We start from the raw sequence: 13740 nt of genomic DNA, 5'->3' as shown, positions 1-13740 counted from the left end.
AGGTGGTTAAAACAATTATTTGATATGGAAATTATATGAAATTATACAATAAAAAATCCATAGACATTGCTGAAGAGGGCTGTAAATTGATGTGTATATACGAAATATTCTGTTAATTTGAATTGCAGAAGACTGTTATTGTTGACTCGCGTTTTCAACAGCACCACTGACCTACACCTAACCATAGATAAGGGCCGCTGTATATTTCACCATTTTTGTTGACTAGGTGTTTATTATCAACATTATTCTTAGTTGAATAGCTACGTTTTCTGCAACTGCGATAATATTTCTTTTGAAATATCTTGCATATCTTGAAAATGTTGTGCGAGTAAACAAAGTCACGTAACACCGAAAGCTTCTGCTGTGTAGTTTTTCACCTAAGATAACAGCCCAACTATTTTTCTACGCTATTTACTCTTATCTTTTTCGGAAAAAGGGCCACATTTCTGTCACAAAAATTGTTAAAAAGGAGTTATGTCACGGTAACAATTATACCGTGTTGCAGTCTGGGCGATAATTCTCTATGATGTAATCACGGTCTTTTTCTTTAAGGTAAACACGTGCGAGGTTTTTCACAGAGCTTAAAAAGAAAACGATGTCATTCTGTAGCTTTGCTTCTCTTCTTGGGGGAGGGGGGGGGGAAGGGCTTGTGGTGCAAGTTCTGGGATTCGTGTAGTGACTAGTGTTATACAGTCTAGGGGAACGCGAAACTGTTCCCCCACGCAAAAGAAGATTAATGACATCAGTTTACTGAACAACTTCAGATTTTATCCTGGTGGAATGAGGGTGTGGCAGACATTTGATAAAGACCCCGGCAAATGCATCTCTTTGGAAGGGACAAATGGTAAAGTTTACGTTATATTCTCTTTCCAGTTTCTAGCTATAATGTAGCATGATCTCTCTTTAGTTTTGAGACTGAAAAATTCAGCGAGGGAAAGCTTGAAATCAAGATCACTTGAAAACATCAAACCTGGCGCCAGTTTTTGTTATAAAAATTTATGTCAAGTTTTTTGATTTCGAACGCTATACTGGAAAAAGAAACTTTTACTTCATTTAGGTAGCAGTGCACAAGCTGCATCTAATGCTATTTTCGCTGTGGGAAACGCACCAAATCTCGCTCTGGACAATTTCTAGGTGTGTTTGATTTTGTCCTTAATCATCTTTCATGTTATTATTTTCCACAGAACGCCATTACCAAAATATTCCCTCGGCGAATTTAAATAGATCGCCCCAAGGAGAAAACTTAAAGAGCCTACTAAGTGAAGCCTACTGGACGTGAAGCGAAAGGCGATGTTCAAGTGTTTTCATGTCCAAAAGAGGGCGAAACGCGTAGTTTCCAAAGGCATTCTTCTCTGGAAAAGCATCTCGCGTTCGGAACATGCACAAAGACGGTTGAAATGGAGACATTTCTTGACAAAGCGAAGGTTAAATATGCCGCAAGGCTCGCCAGGGGAAGGTTCAAGTTCCGTGCCAACTATTCCTCTACCTCCTGAAACCTGTCCTCGTAGGACTGAAGGCTTCGCTTTCAAACAAGTTAAGAAAGCTTACCGGTTTAACGAAAAGCAACGAGAATATCTGACTGTTAGATTTACCATCAAACAAGAAAGTGGCAAAAAGGTCGAGGCGGAAATGATTGCAACAGAAATGAGAAGAGCAAAGGGTTCGAAAGTGAGGCGCTTGTTCATTGTCTCCGAGTTTTTGGCGACTCAACAAGTAGTTTCATTTTTTCCAGAATGGCACCAAAAGTGAAACAGCAGACAGCCCTCTGCGCACAAGCTGTAACTGAGGAAGATCTGGTTGCTATGGAAGAAGAGTTTAATTTGTTAAATGCTAAGGAGTCTATTTTTGAGCAGTTACATTAAAATGTAACCTGGGGTTGATCAGAGAAAAAAGACATCTTACATCGCTCTGCTCGAAGACCTTGTTAAATGCTGCTCATGCAGTGCAGTTTAACAGGCAAATGGCAAAAGGCTGCATCAAAAAAATCGAGTTTTATATGAACGTTGATATAAAATGGGGGCCATGGAGCATATTTTAGATCGGAGGAGCTATTTTAGTTCACGCGTAGTGTGAGCTCTTTGACACCAACTTATCAATGAGGGTCTTGGGGCCTCCCTTCCCAGGAGAGCCTCCTTTTGTCTGTTTCTTAGTACGCCTTTCTTGGTTCAGAAAGACTGCTAGATAGGGTGTCCTGGGATATGCTCCCCCCCGCAATTTTTGAAATCTAGAGCTTCTGAAATCACCGGAAAAGTGGTTCAGTCCTAGGAAAAATTTGTCAACTTTTTTTTAATTACAAAGATTAAAATAAATAATAATGATAATAATAAGTTGTTCTTGGTGGGGCTACAGCCCACTAAACCCCATAGCTCCGCGGTCCCCGTATTAAAGGCGCAAACCGGAAATGAAAAAGTCCCCTTCGAACCGCACTTGGCAGTCAACCTGAAGTCAAACAGGATAAGGCCGGCGAGATGTTGTTCGATAAAGACTCATTAAAGAGTTTATACAAATAATTTAAAACGAGATATATAGGACTGGATGCTTTAGAATGGAGTTTTGACGAAATAAAGGATCGTGTCCGCTTTACTCGGCAACTTCTCCTTTGATCCAACGTGACAATTGTCACGCAATTGAAACATTTTGCTTTTCCTCAAGACAGTATCAAGACAAAAAACAAAAACCTCATTGGCTTGAAAAGAATCAAACGCTATTAAATACTGGTCATTACTCTTGTAAATTTTATGTTGAAGCCGTCGAAAGAGCCCTTCCTACACCAGAACCGTTAGGCGGTACGATTTCTACAACTGATTTGCATCATGCAAATTCGTGACCTCTGGCCACAGTGTGTCGCAAAGCTTTATGTTTTGCCGGCATGTTTCTGAATTACCCAAATTTTTTATTACATATTATTTTAGTATAAGGACCAAACTTTGTGCCAGCATGTAGTTTGACATGATGCCACACATACCAAGACACGTTTTGAAGGTTTGAAGCTGGTCGATTTTTCGCTTTTTGCAACAAGCATTTGACAGCACTTAGTTAAAAGATCATGTAAATTTTAAAATTAAACCAAAGCTCCTTAAAATGCCACATATAAAAGTCACATTAATTATAATTTGAAGTAAAAACACTCCCGATTTCTTACGAAACATTCTCCTTTAGTACTAGCACGCTAAAGTTGCTCAATTTTACTGCATTTTTTGCATAACTAATTAGGTAAAAACCCGAATTTTCGTTTTTCTCCATTTCCTCGGACACATTGTTTTTCAAACTTTGAAATATTTTTTTTTGAATATATCTCCCTAAAGGAGTTTTCCTGGCAAATTATCAGAATTTTCGATTTTTTTTAGCCTGGCCAGCAATTCTCGATATTTACAGCCACGGCCTCTTAATAAAGCTGCATTCTATAGACATATGGTCATTCTTTAACTCGCTTGCAAATCATCAAGCAAAGACATCCTCAGAGATACTGTACACTTGAGCTTAAAGAATAAGATTAAGGCACAACTGCTTGATCGTACCTGTAATATTCTCCAAACTTGTCTTTTGATGTATAATTTCATGTCAAAGATGTGTTATTCTTCACAAACACTTCCCATCAGTTGTTTAGAGGCACTCAAATCAGACTATTTTGCCAGAAATTTAATGGCACAAACTAAAGAAATGAGATTGAGTGGAAGACAATATTGATTAGTTATAAAAGAGCATAAAGAGCCTGGGAAGGGGTAGATAGGAGGCTTGTAAATACTAAAATGAAAGGTAGATTATTTCCCTCAAGTAGTTTATTTATCCAAGTGCCTCAACTGCCAACCTCATGTTTGCAGGCTTAAATTTGGCCCATTTTTTATTCATTAGTACCAGTAACTCAAATCTCAGTTGTCAGTTATATGCAAGTTATTTCTCAGTAGACTGTTACAATTTTTGACCAATTATGATCCATAAAACACGAAGTTCTTTTTACTTTAGAGCCTAAATAAGCTAAAAGTATTTCAAGACAATTAAATTTTAAATCCTTCATAATTGAGTAACAACATGCCATTCTGTCATTGCCAGAATTTTTTAACTAGTAACTCCCTCTTTTTTATTGTTTAAGCCCTTTTCAGTTGCTCAAGCTGATATATTAAGTCATAGAATAAGCATTTGAATAAAATCTCTCAGTATTTCCTTATATTTAACAAAAAATGGATAACTTTCTCTATTCAGGTACTATTCATACATCCAGCAGGACTGCATTTTGTTTCGCTATAGGAATAACAGTCAGTTTGTCAATGTTAGCTTTTGTCTCTTTGACAATAAAGGGTAGGGCTACAGTACAACAAATGTATATCCAGTATGGCACAGGTGGAGTACTCCCAAGAGGCCAAAACCATAAGCCACGCCTGTTTCCATCGCGCAGATGGTGTGAAATAACAGCGACTGCAAACACGTATGGAAGGGATCGAAGAAAGTAATTGTTCTGTGCAAGCCACACTTGTAATATTGGCACCACAATGAAGACAACTGTCATAGTGTGAAGAAATGGTCTGTGGTTAAGTTGAAGGGCATCCTGTACAATATAACATTGACAACTGATAAATAAACATAGATTGTATTCAATGGAATCCTCAAGCATTTATGCCAAGTGCAGAGCACATGACAAATTCAATCTTACACTCTCACAATGAAAATTTTGATTTCTCATGCATTTAACGTTTCAGATGGTTGGAACACATTCCAACAGTGCAAAATTCTTGAAATGAACAAAGGAATGCATGTCTTAGCTACTTCAATTATTTTACATTTTTTTCAGGAGACCATGCCCCTGGGCACTCACTCTGCCAGCAAATCAACTTAAGTGTTCTGCAACATCCCTGCAGCAATATTCTGGAGTCTCCTGGTTGCAGGATGAACCTCGCAGTTTTCTGCAGAGTTTCACATGGATATAGCATGGATTCAGGTATTTTGAGGCAAATTAAATCAATTGTACCTCTATAAAAGACAATATTTTCAGGGAGGTTTCTGATCAAGGATAGTCACGTTTTCTTGCTCACTTTTTCAAATAATTTGTGCTCATTTTACGGTAAAAGACACACTGGCAAATCATATACTCTAATCATAGTGATCATTGCGTGAAATGGCCGATATCTAACATGTTGGATACATAAGCAGATCAATTCCCTTGTATTCATCTGGTGTGCCCTGTAAGGAAATTTTCTTGGCTCATCACTGCGAGTCGATCCCCATTAAAGTTAGGCAATCAGAGAGTCAATCATAAAGGAGAATTCACCTCTTGGCTTTTCTAAATGGAACCTGGGGGACAAACTTGAAAGGGCAAGTTGCGATTGGCATAAAAAAAAAAGTCTTAATGCCCCTTGCATAATTGTCCCAAACTCTAAAAATCCCTTCGTGTTCAGTCGAGGCTATAGAGGCACGATAAAACCCTCTTCTTTAACTCATTATTGTGTCTTACCTGAAGTTTGAAAGATTTAGCTGCAATAAAATGATCGATATCGACCGCACAAGCAATGACACCACAAAGAACCCCGTCGATCAGATCTCTTCGGACATGGATCTCACAAACGGTACACCAACTGAAGAAAGCAGTGATCCCATGGGCAGCATTGTCAACAAGAGCTCCATTGTAAGTGGCGTACTCTCCTTGGACTGATAAAAACATGGCGTCAGTTCTATAACAAATGCATCCAAGAAAAATATATGGTAGAATTCGTAGGAGTAGGTGAATCAGTGCAGGAGGAAAACAATTTGACACCACCTGAAGGAGGAAAAAGATCGAAGAACTAACGTAATTCCACATCATGAGAGAAATGTTATGGATTGGACTTTCAAATAAAGGACTGAAGAAGGTTTCTGAAGAAACAACAACTGGAGTACCCGAGTAAAAGAGTCCCCACGAGGAATCGAACCTCAAACTCCCGTATTCCTCCCTCAAACGCCCAACTACGTTCTCCGACGCTCTATCGTGGTGCACGGAATCCGAATGCCTGAGATTCGAGTCCTTGCGGGGGAATCATAATGATTTTCTTTGTCTTACGCTCGTGACAAGACAGAAAAGAATCTTCCCCCATTTTCTTTCCGAGCTTCTAATTCAAAATCTTCCTTACTCTATTAATTTGAAGAAGCTTTCGATATTTCTGATCCTAGCATGATGCGAATGAGTGTCATATATGAATCACCGTAAAGTCTCTGTGGATTAGTGGTAGAGCATACACCTTTGCCATAATGGCGGAAAATCCGATGGAGGTCTGAGACTTGTTATGAATAATTTCACGAAAGCGAGGCCACCCGGGCAACACATGGCGACGCGAATACAAACTCTCACAATTCCTCGAGCTTTTTAACCTTCCTTAGGAGATAGAAATCTCTCACAATTCAAGACTGAGGACTTGAGACTATGGTTGAAGGGCAGAGGTGACCCAGCGAAAGGTTTAAAGACGAAAGCAGAGCAAGTGAAAAGGCTAGTTTCGAGCCCAAGATGCGTATTTCGAGGTGTTTTGATTGCTAGAGAAAATTGTCAATTGTGATTACTTACACTTAAATTGACCTCATTTCTTATACTTTAGAATAAAGGCTGATAGTTTCGAAAGAAACTGTTTGGGGCTGCGTCGGTGGGAGTAACGGAATAATTTGGATATATCAACAAAGTTGAAATGGTAAATTGGCCACCGTAATGATTACAAAAGCTGACGTTTCGAGCGTTAGCCCTTCGTCGGAGCGAATAGAGGAATAGTGGGTTGTGTGTGCTTTTAAAGGCAGAAAATGGAGCTACGTTATTGGTGGGTGCATGGCAACGAGAAAAACATGAATAAATTAGTGGTCGATTCTTTGAGAAATAAAGCTTTTTGGATTAATAAATTAATAAATTGTGTCCGGGTGGCCTCGTCCCTATGCACTAGTTTTAGTCTTCACTCGGCCGCCGCCATTATGGCAAAGGTGTATTGGGGCGCGGAATCAAAATATCCTCAGGTCCGACACCGGGTACCTGCAGATGATGAGTGTCATTAATCTTTGGTTAGTTTGTTTTCCTATGAGGATGAGGCGAAGGGGAGTCTTAAATTTTCTAAGTAAAACCAAAGTTCTGATATTTGGAGTACCACAACTACTGTGGAGTCTTCCCGCACCATTCAAACTAACGTTTTTTGATAAACAAATATCACGTGAGACTGCCGCCAAAGACCAAGGCGTTCAACTGGAGGCAAATTTCAGTTATAACGAACTTATTACTAAGAGTGTTTCAGACTGTCTATTTAAGTTAGAACAAATCAATAGAATTAAGTGTCTTTTACTAGTGAATGTTTTCGTTTTTAGAAAATTATTATATTGCTCAAGTGTCTGGAGCAATACCAGCAATAGCAAAATTGACAAATTACAAAAAGTTCAAAACTTTGCTGGACGAATTGTTCTGGGATTTAGAAAATATGACCATATTTCCGAAGGACTAAGATCATTGAATTGGCTCCCTTTTAAAGATAGACTTAAATTGACTGATGCAATTATGGTTTTCAAGTGCATTAACAATCTCACCCCAGATTACCTCGCAAATAAGTTTAGGCTGCGTTCAGTTCTTGTGTTCATGACAGGGAAACTCGATCAGCTAGTACCCTGAATATACCTTTTTGCCGCTTTTCAACTCTACAAAACAAGATCGAATGACCCCAAATGCCCTTTTTTCCAGTTTTTACCTAAGGAAAAGAACATGAGGTACAATGTTAGAAATACGTCAGTCTCTGTCCTTAGAATCCACACTGAAAGGTTTAAGAACGCTTTTAGTAATAGGATAATTTCTAAATATGACATGTAATAGTTTCCCTTGGGAGTTTATGTTGTAACTTAGGATATGTGATTTTATCTGAAGAAATAAAGTTTATGTTTATTGTTTATTGTTTAGCAAGTGCGAGGCTCCTAACTTTTTCTTAAATTCAGTAAACCTTCTTACGTGGAAAAACTGAACTCCACTGGATTAAAATCTTTACAACTTTACAAAGATATGTGCAGGGAAATGAGTTTAGGTCTGTTTAAGTGTATTGTATAACTTGAGCGTTCACTTGGTCAAGCAAAAAAATTGAAATCAAACATTAGGACACATGTGTTTACTTCTGTCGAAATTGAGTCATTTGCTCTGCGTCATTGGTTAAAGAATTGGAAAATGGAGAGAAAATGCTCGTTTCAGCGGCTAGTTGGTGGCCAGTGCGGTCAAGACCCTCGAAGCACTAAAGTCCAAGATTTAGTTCTCTTGCTAAGTTATAACAAGGATATATCACCGCCTGAAAAGCTCTCTTGGGATTACCACCGGCAGCGGCGTAGCCACTGAAGTGGAACTGATTCTAGCAAGGTCTTCAATTTTCAAATGAATAAAGGCTGATAGTTTCGAAAGAAACTGTTTGGGGCTGCGTCGGTGGGAGTAACGAAATAATTTGGATATATCAACAAAGTTGAAATGGTAAATTGGCCACCGTAACGATTACAAAAGCTGACGTTTCGAGCGTTAGCCCTTCGTCGGAGCTTCAATTTTCAGTTTCCCTTCCAACATTTCTGACATGAATATTTGTCCCGCTCATCGTTCTTCGCAGGGAATTGGGTGGCGAGGGGGTTTGGCGCGTTTCCGTATACCAGCCCAGCTGTCGAAGCACGTCCGAAAATCCCGTACTACGGAGCGTGGAATCAGTAAAGACATCTCCAGATTAATCTGGCGTATTACTGAAATATTTCTTCCACTCGGCTCTGGTAAGTGTCCATTCGAATAAAATCCATAGACTGCAGTGTTACATTACATTTCATAAGAGCCAAGTCACATTCGGAAGAGCAATGTTGAGCACTAAAATTGAATCATTATTCATTATTTATTTGAAGTTCATATATTTGAACTGCGGTATTAGATACGTGCATCATACGTATCATTATTTATTATTGTTTTATCTTCTTTCAAGGAATATTTGCAGTGAATGTAGGATAACTCTTGGAGAACATGTCAGAGCTGATTGCCAAGACCCACAACTTATTGCCTTTTCAGAGAGTATTCATGAGCTTTCTTTGGTAAGTACTAGCTATTTTGGGAGTCTCGCACATACCATTGATTTTATATGTACAGGATAAAGGCCTGAATTTCATTGAGTTACCACACAACTCTTATTCTGCATCGCTCTTTTTTAATCAGACTCCCTGATTATACTTAGCGACGTTATTGTTATGGTTGTTTTCAATCATTTATGCCACGCCTTGTTTTCTATATATTATCATGGAAAAGCCTCATGAACCGTGCGCAAGACAACAGCTGACGTTGCTGTTCTAGGCCGAGGAGACGACTCTTACTCGTCCTGAACACAGTACCCCAGCCACCCCAGGAGGAAGTTTCTATTTGCCACCTAGCAACGACTTGTCCTCCTCTGAGGAGATCTCCTTTGACAGCGCACCAACTACAACAAAGCGCGAAACAAAGTCCAAGATCACTGACCCACTCGATGATTATTTGCGCACTCGAGAAATCAGTCCCATTCGTTCTCGGCTACAGTGGCCTTGGGAAGAAGCGAGTGAAAGAACACGACGCTGCTACGTGCGGAAGGCAAGTCAAGGTTTATCTACACTTCTACAAGACATAGCTCTAGGTGATGGTGGTTCTCTCTTCAATGCATTCTATTCCTCTGGTGTCATACGAAGAACCTTACAACGTAACGGAGAGGAAGCCACAAGTATTTCAGTCGACGAAACCATGATGAGCGCACTCGCGGAATGCTACCGCGTAGCCGACAGCTGGGAGACGCGTCGGAAAATCCTGTCTATTATGGCTGATAAGTTGGCACTGAATCAGCTCCGACACTGGATACCCGATTTATCTCAGTATCGTTTAACGGAGGCCAGACGCCACTGATTAGTATATGGAAGGAGAGCACCATTGCTAACAGTTCCGACGCCAAGAATGAGACTATCCGCTGCTCAAATCGACCACTTCATAGCGTTCATCACTAGTCCCCATATTATCAAAGATTTGCCTTTTGGCGAAAGAACAATCATGTTATCGACTAAAGAGACTATCAAGGTTCCAAACGTCATACGAATGATTATCTCAGAGTGAATAGTCATCCAGTATATGACTTACTGCCAGGAGTCTGGGCTCACGCCACTAAGCCGCGCTACCCTTCTGCGGATTTTGAGCAAGTGCGCTGCGTCTTTTCGGACATCGGTTCAAGTCCTTGATTATGTTAGTGCTGCAGTTGCGGAAGCATTTGACAATCTGTGTGATGTTGTTGAAACCCTTTGAGATGTAGGAGAAGGCACGGGATGGGCGAAAAAGCAGGAAAATAATCTACGCGCAAGTAGGCGGTACCTTGAAAGCGACTTTAAGGTGGGTGTGACCCTGCGCTAGGCAGATACCCCTATACCTCTCTGTGTCACTCGCCCCAAATCTTTGTCTTGTGCATTCAATGTGGCGTCTTCGATCACACACTCCCAGTTTTCCGAGTAAGAAAAACGCCCTATTCCACCTGCTAGCAGTTTAATCGAAATACCATTAAATAGGATAATTTCTATTGTTTTTTTTCGTTGTTGTTGTTTCAGTTGGTGCTATTTACCGCTAAGTATTTTTCAGTTTCATGGTTCTACTGTCCGGCACTCAAAGGCTGATTACTGGAAAGGACTGACTCAATGGACGTGCCAATCGGTCCATACGGAACATATGATAACAAAATGCATAGTCCCCTCTACTAACTATGCAAAATGTTAGAGCGAATTTCACTTAACTGTTGTAAAACTAACCGCAAAAAATATTTCTCAGCCAACCAGGGACGGAACCCATTAAACAACAAATCAATCAGGAAGCGAAATATGTCTGACTTGCGTTTAGTAGTGACATGAGTAAACGTGCGTTTGGGTTTGGATCGCCATTTGATTGGCTCACTAACAACAGACTAAGCCCCTCAATCAAAGGAAAACGAAGTGAACGCAAGTCTGGCAGACATGTGAAATCTTCTCTATCTTTCTGCCAAGTACTCTTTTAAAGCAGCGCTTCTTAGTTATAACGTTTTTCAAACGTTTATGCAGGTCCACGTTTCCCAGAGTTCTACAGTAGCGGATCACTGCAGGTCATTCGCTTTAAGCGACCCGAAGGAGCCTTCGTTCCAGGCCACATGTGATCACTATCACAGTGACGTGTGTGAGCGCTGCGTTACATTGGCGTCAACTCTAAATGATATCGAGGAAGGTTTGGTTACGGAAAGTCAAAACATGACATCCAACACGAAGGAAGAACTTGTTTTCCGAGTCAAGAATGCAAAGACCGCTATATTGGTGTGGAAGTCTCATCTCCTCCGTTCCGTCAATCAGGATGGAGCCAGAGTACAGCTTTTGGAAGCGATTGATGAGTCGTCTGTTTTAATTGTTTAAGATTGGGCAATCAAATATCTTCCTCGGAAGTATAGAGAAAGCCAGACCGATTCGTTCGGTAAACGCGGGATCCCATGGCATTTGACAGTTGCCACAAGATGGGAGGGAGAGGAGTTGCAGATGCTAACGTTCGCACACATTTTAAAGTCCTGTAGTCAAGACAGCTGCGCAGTCCTTGCCGTTATAGCTGATGTTATTCAGCAGCTCAAGATCGCCATGCCCGGGCTCAAGACCGTCTGTTATCGGCAGGATAATGCCGGCTGCTACCACTGCGGAACCACTCTCGTCTGTGCAGCAGCCCTTGGCCTTGAAGAAGATGTCAAGATCAGGCGTCTAGATTTTTCTGATCCACAAGGGGGCAAGGCGGCATGTGATCGGAAGGCTGCGACTATAAAGTCACACATGAAGATTTATCTTAACGCTGGAAATGATATCGAGACCCCTGAGCAGATGAGAGACGCGATGCTCTCTTCTGGTGGAGTTCCTGGTGTTAACGTAGCCTTGTGTGCCCAAGTCCCAACTGCCCAAGTCTCGACGGCGCTGTCTTTAAAGATAGAGGGTATAACTCAGCTCAGTAATGTCGAGTACAAGGAAGAGGGGCTACTAGTTTGGAGGACGTATGGTATCGGCGATGGCAAACTCATCCCTACAGACAAATTGCGTTGCCCATCCCCATCTGACCTACCGACCCTTACCGGAGTTACTCGCTCCTACTCAAGCGCACTTACATCTGTCAAGGAGAGGCGCATAAAAGCATCAGATCGAGATCCACCAGCCCATATCGAAGAGGAAGACAGTAACGCAGCGATCTTCAGCTGTCCTGAGGAGGGTTGTGTCAAAACATTTGTGAGATATCTATCAATGAAGAGGCATTTACACTTTGAAAAACACAAACGTGCTCTTGAGCGATATACTCTAGTGGATAGAACTGCTGCTGGATATGCTCAAAGGCTTGAGGGGGCAATGCGAAGCTGTTCCAGAGCTGGACGCAGTTGCAGAACCGCCATCTCACGAGATGCTACCGTAGGGCTTGGTGCTAAAGTCAAGTGCTTCCCGTAGATGTAGATTTACGTACAAGCAAAAGAACTACCCGACTGAGATTTTTCAACAAGGTGAGCGGTCAGGACGAAAAAGTGATCCGGCATCAGTTGCGCGCTCTATGATGTCTGCCGTGGACTCGCAAGGAAAATGGATGTTCAGCAGTCAAGAGTTTCTGACTACATCGCAGATCGCTGGATTCTTCTCCAGACCTGCGGCAAAGAAGTCTCTGTTTAACGATGATGATCTTGAAGAGGAGATTGAATGTGCCACCCAGGAGGCAACCATCGAAGAATTGACGAATGAGGTTTCTCGGGAACTTTTGCCGGCACACCCCATCATGTGGGATAAATATAATCTATGCGAAATGACCTGAGGAGGGAAACTCAACACGACCAAGTAATCGGTTGCAAAACTAAGAGACATTTGCGCCGGGTTTGACTTTGCTGTTGATGTAGCCATCAAACGTAAACAAGCCTATGCAGACAAAATTGAGGAGTACTGTAAAAAATGTTGCTGCAAAGCTTGTAAGTAAAGCCCAAAGTTAGCACAGGGGTGGGGTAGGGGGATGGGAGGAGGGTGATCATAGGGATACGTTTTACAGTATCACGACCCAAATACCACGCTAAACCCTAACCAAAGCGCACGTCAATCGTGGGAACACTGTTATGTGGACATTCTTCTTAGAATCCATGTCACTAAGATGCTTCAGGGAATTTATATAAGTTTGCGCTCAGCAGGAAATTTGTTTTCCTGCTTGCGCCCGCACATTTTTGTTTTCAAAATCTTCTAGCCCCTCCCCCCCCCTTTTCATAAAAAAAATGGAACTGGCCGTCCTTTACCCCAAATACATTTTTTTTCGCTCACGTTAAATTCAAGATTAGTACAAAGGTGGGGTAGGGGACTAGGGGGAGTGAATAGGGTATGGTTACGAACTCTAAGCTATTTTCCACTACCCACTGAGCTGAGCAATAGCTGAGTGCGCTAAGGGGAAAAACGGGAAGTTGTCCCGTTTTAACTTGAAAGAAAAACGTATTTTGAGCGAAAGCAATTGAGTGAATTACTGTTTAAATATTTGGAACAAAAGACGTGAAAAAGTCTTGTGTATGTTTATATAATGATGGAAAATCTCATTTAAATTGTTGCAGTGGCCATATTGAACCGTTAAATGCATTGCGTGCAAAATTGCGTCGGAAAACTTTTTTGTCCCTCCCCTGTCAGAAAAAATTATTAATCACCTGGTCTGGAAGTGACGAAGGAAAGATTGCGTTACACTCATTATACCGAGAATTACGTCTTGCGCTTGCGGAATTTTTTTTATTATACAAGAAA

General features: G+C 41.1%; 1 protein-coding gene and 1 pseudogene across 1 annotated transcript; one reads left to right on the top strand and one right to left on the bottom strand.

Moving 5' to 3' along the window:
• Positions 1-3859: 3859 nt before the first annotated feature.
• Positions 3860-5794, bottom strand: LOC148740852 (transmembrane protein 267-like). The gene is made up of 2 exons (XM_088731463.1): positions 5447-5794; positions 3860-4543 (listed from the first exon to the last, which is right to left on the bottom strand). Exons 1-2 carry the CDS (start codon positions 5792-5794, stop codon positions 4208-4210), a joined length of 684 nt encoding a protein of 227 aa, XP_088587589.1. The 3' UTR covers positions 3860-4207.
• A 3909-nt stretch (positions 5795-9703) lies between these two features.
• Positions 9704-12861, top strand: LOC148740851 (uncharacterized; annotated as a pseudogene).
• Positions 12862-13740: the final 879 nt, after the last annotated feature.

This window comes from Stylophora pistillata, chromosome 1 (assembly GCF_964205215.1).
Source record: "Stylophora pistillata chromosome 1, jaStyPist1.2, whole genome shotgun sequence".
Taxonomy (NCBI): domain Eukaryota; kingdom Metazoa; phylum Cnidaria; class Anthozoa; order Scleractinia; family Pocilloporidae; genus Stylophora; species Stylophora pistillata.
This window is presented reverse-complemented; position numbering and strand designations above follow the sequence as displayed.

Coding starts and splice junctions, on each gene's coding strand:
- LOC148740852 (XM_088731463.1), bottom strand. CDS start 5,794: ATGATGTGGAATTACGTTAGTTCTTCGATCTTTTTCCTCCTTCAGGTG. Junction 4,544..5,446: donor CTAAATCTTTCAAACTTCAG/GTAAGACACAAT, acceptor TATATTGTACAG/GATGCCCTTCAACTTAACCA.